Genomic DNA, 10421 nt, shown 5'->3' on the forward strand with positions numbered 1-10421 from the left:
AGTACATAGTAGTAATATAAAACCTTTTAGTAAGAAAAAAAGTGAGAAAATTGTAATATGTGACATGAAAGAGTTTTTTTATTATATAATTAATAGATTTTTTATTATATAGTTAATAGATTACTTTATTTATTTATTTGCATTAAAAGATACTCATTAACCTAAACTTTTTGGCTAATAAGTTAATCAACATAAACTTTAAAACAATTTAAATTTTAAATAGGTGGATTGGAACTCCAACTACAGCAAAATTATTAATGAAAGGCCTCGATTTTATTTAATGAATAAAATGGGTGATTTGAATATTATATTTTTAGTGGATCAAGAATATATTTATATAATCAAGACCAAATTTTTTATAAGCTAACTGAACTCATAGGTTACGAACCTGCTTATGAGTTAGCTTAAAACTTACAAGTCAGCTGTGGATAAGCTAAATGATTGAATTGGAAATGCTCTGAAATGTTTGATTAAAATAACTTTTAAGCAGCAAGCTAATGTGCAAAATAACATCAACTACTAGTTTATAGCCATCTTACCAAACACTTGCAACTTAACTTATTTTTATAAGGCACGATCTAGTTTACTAACTCATAAGCCCCTCAGTAATGTTACCAATCGCATTCCAAGAAGAAACCTTTATCATAATCGACTTCTTCCACTAACCGGCTTAAAGCTGGCAAAACCAGTCACTTCCCTGCCAGTAACTAAAGTGTTGATGTCATATGTGCCTTCATAGGTATAGATGGGTTCTAAATCACAGAATGCCTACAACAAGATGAGAAGAAATACATAAGAAATGTGAGAAGACCAAATGCACCCAAATAATATTTTGAAAACCATCCAAATAATATTTTGAAAACCATACAAGCTCTACCCAGATGTCTAGAAACAATTATATGCTTCAAACTGAAATTTTAGAATAATTCAATTACATAATCTTACTAAAGCCTTTACCTACATAATGGAATGAAGGAAAGACAAAAAAATGTAGGCACTGACAATATATGAGTTTTATATTGTCACTGCATCATCCACCATTTCATATTTAATCGTCATTGACTCTTCAAAAAAGTAATACAAATGAATGGTGGATGATATATTGACATAAATCTTAACAGTGTATTACACTCTAAAGATAATAGAGTTGGTGCTTAACTATCTATACATATGCAATGCCTTGAATCCTAGTTTTATTGCAATAGATTTCATGCTTTAACGATCTGTATGCATAAACATCCCACCAAGTTACCGGTTTCAATCTTTAATCGGAGAGGAGGCTCAACAAAAAATAAGTTGGATGAGTAATTAAGCATACCTTTGCTACAAGAAAATCAGCCAAAATACCATTGCCACCAAGCAGTTCTCGCCCAAGGGCTGCTGTTTCTCTTGCTCTCAAGGTGATCCATGACTAGAAAGTTTGATAAAATTCATTAGCAACCATCTACCACATTGAGTAATAACAACAAAATTGTATTGCATGGTTTTGTTTTTCTGTAGGAAGGCAGGGAACTACAAGTGCGGTGGCATAAGTTAAAAGATTACCTTCCCCAAGCTAGCATGACCTGGGGTCATTTTACCACTCTCATACAATTTGCAGAGGCGCCAGCCCACAAGAATCATCCCTTGAATATTACCAAGCATCTGCACAAGTTTCTGTTGGTTGATTTGGAAAGCTGCTAATGGTGCTCCAAATTGTTTCCTCTCCTTTAAATACCTTTTGATCACTCAGAAGTTAGAATAATGTGCAGACACAGCCAAAGCTTAAGTTGAAGTAAGATAGCATTCTAATTAAGAAATACCTATGACACATATCATAGATACCCATTGATATGCCAATAGGTTGCCAAGCAACCATTACACGAGAAACTGCAAGTACCTGTTCACAAAGGGCTAAAATTAATACGAATGTGTACATGAAGACGAGTGCATGAAAGATGGCTGACATAAAAAATTAACTCATGGAATTAGGATTAATACAGGGGTTACAACTTCATCTTTTCTTAACCAAATTTGACCAATGTCTAAAAGAATAGCAATGTTCAATACTTGAATATATCTCTTGCTATTCTTTTAGCATTCCAGTGCTTTTGAGTTCTACAAGAGAAAATGTGCATCAGGAAGAGACATGGGTTTGCATCCATGATAGGGAAGTAATGTATTCATCAAACACGATATTACAACTTCAAATGATGTGCTTAAATTTCAATGTCTGACCATTCCACAGAACTTCTCAGAAAGCATACCATACATATGATTTTATACACTTAAATTGAAGAAAATATTTGGTGGAGGATTAGACAAATACAAGGATAGATAAATAAATACAAGGAGATGGGAACAAGAAATTAGCTTGGCTGTAAAAGAAGACAAATAATGATAATTTTCATAACCTATAAGAAAACTGCAGAAGCCAACAAAGGTATAGCAGTGGCTTCTAAAATATCACAGGAACAATGTTCAGCTGTGCTATACGGCTTCATCAATTAATATAAGTATAATAAACAAATGTCTACTTAAAGCAGTAATTTTTGTTAAAACAAGCTTGAAAGAACAGCAAGTAAAACAAAATATGCAATGATACCTTGCTTGTGTCCTGAAAAGAGTTCACTCCTGCTATTCTGTCCTCATCAGGGACAAAAACTTTTCTCATAACAATGTCTCCATTTTGTACGATTCTAAGTCCAATTTTATTCTCTATTTTTGTGACTGTTAAGCCAGGTGCATCTTTTTTTACGATATAACTGAAATATTAGAAGCAATAAAAATGTGTAAATAGAAGATTACTGTGAAACAGGACATAGGGGTCAAGGAAAATATAAGTATGGAAAGAATACACACACACCCACAATATAATAATCTAAACTGTATAATATCTCACTACAATATTTTTATCGGCTATATTAGTGATTTTTTGGTCTTATTAATGTGTTATTAGTGTTAGTTATTTAAACTTTCATTTCACCCAGATGTATTCTTTAATATATAATCTTGTGAGCAAAAATACAAAGAGAGAAATCGATGTTTGCTGCTTACCTCTGAACGTTCGAATTCTAATCAGGCCATAAAGGACATATATCAGGTTAACATTCTAAAATATCAATTGTTAATCATTGTATTCATTCCCTCTTTACTTTTTTCTTTTGGATGCTGGGAAAGGGTAGAAAGCAGTCTATGAAATTTTATACATATTTGGAACTTTGTGGTCTTTAGTCATATGAGCTGGTATATTGTAATTTAAATAAAGTCAATATTCCACATATAAGAATGAAGATACATAAAGACTAAAAATGAAGGTAAGAAGCAGTATCACTGTATCACATACCCATTTATCTGATTTGTTGTGGTATTTCTAGCAAAGATAACCAACAGATCAGCAAAAGTACTGTTTCCTATCCACCGTTTTTGACCCTCCAGGATCCAACCCCCCACCACCTGATCATTTCAAAGCAAACCAGACCGTAATATTGGCATTATTGAATTTTAATGTAATTGATCACAGTGAAAATATGACTGATTATAAGGACACAAGTCAGAAAGAGGCAGCAAGCAAGTATCCGAACACAGAAATAGTAGATAAGATTCACACAGATACAGCACCTTTGTTGCTGTGGTCTTCAAAGCACTGGCATCACTTCCATATTCAGGCTCAGTCAAAGCCTAATGTTAAGAAAATAACATATTTCAGTAGTGGCACTTCATCAAAATGATATCATGGCAAGAATGTCAACCTACCCAACATGCTATAGTTTGTAACTGTGCCAAAGAAGGTAGATACTTTTGCTTTTGAGCTTCTGATCCACACAATGCTAAACTTGATAGTCAATCAAAGTTATAAAAAAATCAGGCACTACCAACAGCATGTTGTCTAATAAAAATGAAAAAAAACCAAAATTCAGAGTTTATATTATTAAAAAAACAAAAATGTTACCGATAGTGAGCATTGCCAAGGATGAATGGACCAAAACAAAAGTTGAACTGCTTGCATCAACTCTTGCTATTTCAGCTATAGCTATAGCACTTCCAGTAATGGAAAGGCCAGGACAACCATAACCCTGAGAATCAATCAGCTAAGAACTCCATTGACTGTGTTTTACCTAAGAAAATAGAGGAAATAAATAGAGAGAACCTTGATTGTACCACCAGCGACACCCAATGCACCAAGCTTTGGAATAACATGAAATGGGAACTTGGCCTTCTCCCAGTACTGAAAAAATATAGCAGCAAGATGGTTGGAATGATATAAAGACATAAGAAAATATTGTGGGAGAATCAATTCATATTATACTTGTTTCCATCAAAATAGTAGTAGCATCATAAAAACATGCCTCGGTCATTATCGGAGCAATTTCTTTTTCCATGCAATCTCTGACTTTCTCCCTAACAGCCTGCTCCTCCAGTGTCAATAATTCATCCAGTTGAAAATAATCTGAAGCTGTACATTTCAAGAATCAACGCATAAGATGGAAGTTAGTTCCTGAAGCATATCTCATTATCTTGTTTCAGTCAAAAATAATATCTATTTTATATCAACTTGCCAAGCCATGCAACATGGAAGAAAGAGGAAATTAAGAAAGAAAAAGCAATAGCTTAGAAATTAGAATGTGAAACAAAACATATACAACATCAGATAATTATGGCACACCTTTTCACTTTCCAACAAAATTAATATAAACATGATAACTTAGAGAATATAAAATGAGGGAAGTAAAAAGACAAAATTAAACTAAAGGCTAACCAATGACCTAAACTATATTTTAAGGATGCTACTATGATTCGTCACTATTTGGATATTTGATTGGCAAGGAACAAAATTGTATTTGAGATCACTATATTCAAATTGGATGAGGTAATGGATTTAATTTTTCTGCATTCTTAAAACTACCTCATTGCTTGTTTTCCTGGCTTCAAATTCTCCTATGCAGAATGGCTGTCAAAACCTTCTACTTGTCTTTTTTATTGTAATGGCTAAATATGTGGATAGGAGTAACACTTATCCTCTTAACATCTTCCTTTTCTATTTTAATGAATATTATTGCTGATAAAAAAAATGACAAGTGCGTGGATTTGTCATGTACTAAGAATTCCCACTTAATAGCCGGAATTTGTGACAAGTGAAAAGCATTCAAGAGGTTAGGGTGAGAACTTAATGAACAACTTTAGCTTTTTCTTAAGGCATGAACCACAATTCAGTCAATGTCAATATTATGGTAAAAAAGCTTGTATTAAAAACAAGAAAAAATGAGTTCGAGCTCAGGGTTAGCCTAGAGGCATATCTGGTATTGGCCTAGCCTGGCTTCAGAAAAGTTAAATAGATCAGATTTCTTGATTAACAAGTTCCAAATGCATAACAAGTGCTAAATGATTTAAATCCTCTTTGATGGTAGTTTGTGCAATACCACTAATGGATAAAACTGAACATTTAATTTTTCAGCATACTAAAATTGAAATGTCAAACCAATGAACCACAAAGTTAGAATTATGAGTGTAATATCTATGAACATTTGGTGTAAAGATTCATACATAGTCAATACATCATTCATCATTCATTTGTATTACTTATATTTTAAAAGTCAATGATGATTAAATATGAATGATGGACGATGTTGTGATGGTGTGCATACATCTTTTTTCTCTAGAACTATTACAACAAAAAATATGTTAATAACAAGAAGCATCATGTGTCTTCTAACATGACCAAAATCATCAAAAAAATCTTACCACAAGGAGGAAACTTAGATGCTGGAGTTGCTTGTGGAAATGCTTCAGAAACATCCAGTGGTGGTAAATTAAAATATGAAGGCATCGCACTTTTTACATCATCATCTGTGAGAATAAAAACATTAAATTATATTGCACAACAGCTCAATGAATAGTTTAATATGAGAGTAAAATAAGGGTAACAGATTTATGATGCGCAAATGATACTTGAAAATCAATCTCTGTGAAATTAAAATTACGAAGCAGTCGTAGAATGAATTAAAGAAGCAGAGCTAAAAAATTGGAATGATGAACATTGAACAAACCTCGATTCGAAGAAGAAAGGATTGCCATGGTTGGAGAGAGATAGTGAAGAAGGAAGAAGATCGATGCGAAGGTGAAAGAAAGTCAAATGACGATAGAACTGATTGGCGATGTTATTATTATAAGGAAGAAAGAACAAGAGAAGCTGACGTGGACTGGATTAGAACACAACTTAGAAGAACGAGCAGGCTCTGTTACCTGTCAAAATAGGTGGGCCCGCATAGGTCTGCCTAAAAATTCAAAGAATTTTGGTATTATAATATGTATTTTGTTGAATATAGAGTTTTTAGTTCGGACCGGTCGAACTTATTAAATAGGATTCGACTTAGGGTGGATTCGATCTATCAAAATTTTCTACTCTAGAACTTTTTGCTTTTTGCTTGATAATAAGTACTTCCAAAAAAACTTAAAAATATGAATTTATAATATAAAAATATATAATAAAGAAAAATATATAATAAAGAATAATATATACTTTATGGTCTTAATCCAAATAAAAATATTTTTGGAAATCAATATATAACTGATCAAACTAACATATATGAATGGCAATTTTACTTACTTGATGCACCTTAATTGAAAAATTATAGTCTTACTGTACCTTTAAAATTAATTACGGAAATGATGCACTTTTTGAAAAATCGTGAGTGGGCAATCTATATAAAACTTGGCAACATGGTTAATGTTACCGAGTTGTCTTTTTCTTTTCCACAATGTAACTCGGTCACCCCAACATAGATTCTCTTTTTTTCTTTATGTAACTCGGCATTAGAATTGTAGAGTTAAAAAAATTTATCACTCCATAATCGGCACTTCAAATGGAAAGTTTGAATATTTTTATAACACTGGCAATGATATTGCGAGTTCAATGAAATATGTATGTTTTTTATTTTTTAATGTATTGACAACGTGATTCCTAAGTACCTGTTAATATTTTTTAAAAATTAGATTTAATAATTACCATTCACTATGCCAATGGCAATCATGTGATTTATGGATTGGATCAGATATTCTTATTCATATCTCATTTTGTATCTCAAACTAAATTGAAAGACTTATTTAATTAAAAAGAAAAAATTATAACAACAAAAATTAATATTTTATATTATTTGTAAAACTTGATCGTTAGGGATATAGGATAGGAAAATTCTATGATAGATGATATTTGTCGGTGATTTCTCTCAGTATCATATTTGAAATAATGAACCTGCTATATCTTATTTGCTTTGTTTTATTTTGAATTTTAAACATATAGTTAATATATGAAGGTGAAGAAGAGAAATAAAAGGTCATTATATCATCGAATAAAAAATATAGTATGATACTTATATAAAGAATAGAAAAATGTTTATAGAATCAAGACATCTAACTAATTTAATATCAGCAACAACAAAATATTTTTCTCACTAGACAACTACATATAATAAACGAGTTCATTATGTTTAGTTACAAATTAAGTCTTCAAAACAATCATTTAGTTCTAAGTATCCTATTAAAAGAATTAATCAACTTAGAGTCTATATTAATCAAATAACATTGAAAGAAAAACTAGAGCCAAAAGCAAACCAGCTTTCCATCGAAAGCATTAAACAAATCCTTACATTACTAAAACATAAGTTCCTTATTGCTTACGAATTAATTTTAATAGTCAAGAAAGAATTATCATTACTAGCAATATAGACACTTTCACTCAATAAATACCAGCACTTATTTTATATAAAAAATATTATCAGAACTCGACAATCACATTACTAACTATATTAAAAAAATATAAACATATATATTCCACCAAACTCAGCAATGTCATTGCCAATTATATAACAATATTGAAACTCTCCATTTGAAGTGTCGATTCTAGTGTGAGAAAAAAAAATTAACTCTACAATCCTAATGACGCTGAGTTATATAAAGAAAAAAAGAGGACCTACGTTAAGGTAGCCGAGTTACATTGTGATTAAGAAAAAGACAAAATCGGTAATCATGTTGCCGAGTTTTATATATATCGCCACCTACATTGCCAATTTTCCAATAAATGCATCATTTCCATAATTAATTTTAAATGTATACCAAAATCGTATTTTTTGAGTCAAGGTGCACCAAGTAGGTAAATTTCCCATATATAATAGGTTTACTAGCTGTTGTTATTTTATTTTGAAAATGACAACTCAATCCAGAATTGATACTATATTAGCTCTAGTTTTTGGTAATTTGCAACATTTTATAAATGTGCTTATAGTTACAATTTAAAGTCAAATCTGAAAATAAACAATCAATTTTTCTTAAACCAATTACTTATATTCTCTATATCATTATTAATTGGTAAAATTGATAATTTCTTTACTTACGGAAAAGCAGAATGATCTCCACCTATGGTTATATTTAACTTTCTCTTTGTTAAAATTGTGTATTTAGTTATATTTAATTTTACAACAAAAATATAATAAAATCATTAACTTTTACAACAAAATTAAAAGACAACATAATTGTTTAGCATAGAGAACTTGATATATCTAAATTCAATTTGTATCAATTAAGGTTTTGATAATGAGAGTACAAAGTATCTTTATATAAAATAAAGAGTGATAATCATATATTATAATAGTGATTAAATTTTGACATATAGAGCCCTTCTGCTTATCAAAAAATAAAGTTCATCTGAACTTTAGTCTATATTATTATTACTATAAACTGATATGATATTATTTTTTATAGTCTTCAGAGATTTTATATTAAAGCAAGAAAGTGAGAGTCCAATGGGAACGGGAGATTTAATAAATGAATTATGCCAAAATCATATAAGTTGAATTAATATCATATATTAACTCATGCATAAGACAATAAATCTATGAGTTTGGTTGAATTGGGCATAACAAGTGCATACAAAAGTTAAAGTTAACATTAATGTCAAATGGTATATTATATATATATATATATGAGGGGATCCACTTAATCCAAGAGTAAGTTTTTTGAACTTATTCCACATCTTAGCCATCAATTTTAGGAAATCCAGTGGTTTGAATTAGTGAATAGATCTAAACTATTAGATGATCCTAGAATTGATGGTTAGGGTGAGGAGTAAGTTTAAAAAAACTTACTCTTGGAGTAAGTAGATCCCCATTATATATATATTAAAATAAATTAAATTGGTTAAAATTAAATTAATTATTTTTAAATATTATAAGAGTCGCCCCACCATAACCTACAACCCGCTTAGCACAGGTTTTATTGCAATTTAATATAAATAAATTGTACCTGAACTTTTCAGTCCAGTCTGGTTTAATCCAAACTCTATGTAGGCTAACTCGAACTTATTTGGGTAGTCCATTTTGATAGGTCTACCAATCTACCATTATCTCTCATAGGATGAAGTTGATTCTCTATTGAATTTTAAAGATTTGTTTTAAATAATACTAATAAATATAAATTATCGAGGTTTATTTACTTATTTATTATATCTAACTATTAGTAGACATGATATTATGCTTATGTATATTTGTGTACAAATTAGCAAGAAAATCCTAAGGAGTCATATATGTCGATCTCTAAAATAATATTAAAATATCTTAAAAGGAACTATAAATATGGTATCTTAGGGATACTAATCTAACATTAGTAGTTATTCTAATCTAGATTTTGTTCGATGCAAAATACATAGGAAACGTACTAGTGGTGTATTGTTGTCGGTATTTGTTATACTCAAATCTTACGGATGAAGTAACTGATGCAAGATTATTATCTAACACTTGATCATATCCCAATTAAATATGACAATACTAGTACAATCCACTATCTAACAATTTCTTATTACATTCAAGAAGAAAATTGTTGCGAATGTTTGAAATATGTTATCATATGAAGTCTTACATTGTCTAGTATTATAATAGAATAAAGTATCAATGTTATATTTTGGACTCAAGTTCATTGTTATAATATGCACCAGATAGAAGCACAAAAACTTGGACCCATGGGTGTGCTAGGGCTTATAATCTTTACTCTCTAAAAATATCTTATATTTATTATATATTTTATATGATTGTTTGTGGCCAATACTGTGCAATGATTATTTCTGTTGTACCAACAATTGGTATCACAGCCAATTAGTATATGACTCTTAACCCATAGGCTAGATAATGACTTAAGAGGGTGAAAGCGTGATGACCAGACAAGATTCACAAAAGATTTGTCCAAGGATAAAGTAGATGAGTTGAAGGAGAAGAAAACATGTCAAAACTATTTTAACGTCCGGAAGATTACTTTATGAATAATGTGATTAAAATGTGATTTTTTTTAATATATCATTAAAAATTGTTTTACTTATATTCATTTCTTTTTCGAGACATCACGTTCTTAGTAACAAAAACTGTGGAAAATCAATTACGGTTACTGAAAATGATACA

At 30.4% G+C, this 10421-nt stretch overlaps 1 protein-coding gene across 1 annotated transcript; it reads right to left on the reverse strand.

Annotated features, from left to right (window-relative positions):
* On the reverse strand, positions 504-6175 carry LOC109349634 (acyl-coenzyme A oxidase 4, peroxisomal-like). Its single transcript, XM_019590516.1, has 13 exons — positions 6027-6175; positions 5722-5826; positions 4329-4435; positions 4130-4207; positions 3932-4055; positions 3736-3809; positions 3601-3660; positions 3326-3435; positions 2585-2744; positions 1803-1879; positions 1546-1717; positions 1319-1411; positions 504-768 (listed from the first exon to the last, which is right to left on the reverse strand). Exons 1-13 carry the CDS (start codon positions 6052-6054, stop codon positions 643-645), a joined length of 1314 nt encoding a protein of 437 aa, XP_019446061.1. The 5' UTR covers positions 6055-6175; the 3' UTR covers positions 504-642.

Source organism: Lupinus angustifolius, chromosome LG01, assembly GCF_001865875.1.
Source record: "Lupinus angustifolius cultivar Tanjil chromosome LG01, LupAngTanjil_v1.0, whole genome shotgun sequence".
NCBI classification, from domain to species: domain Eukaryota; kingdom Viridiplantae; phylum Streptophyta; class Magnoliopsida; order Fabales; family Fabaceae; genus Lupinus; species Lupinus angustifolius.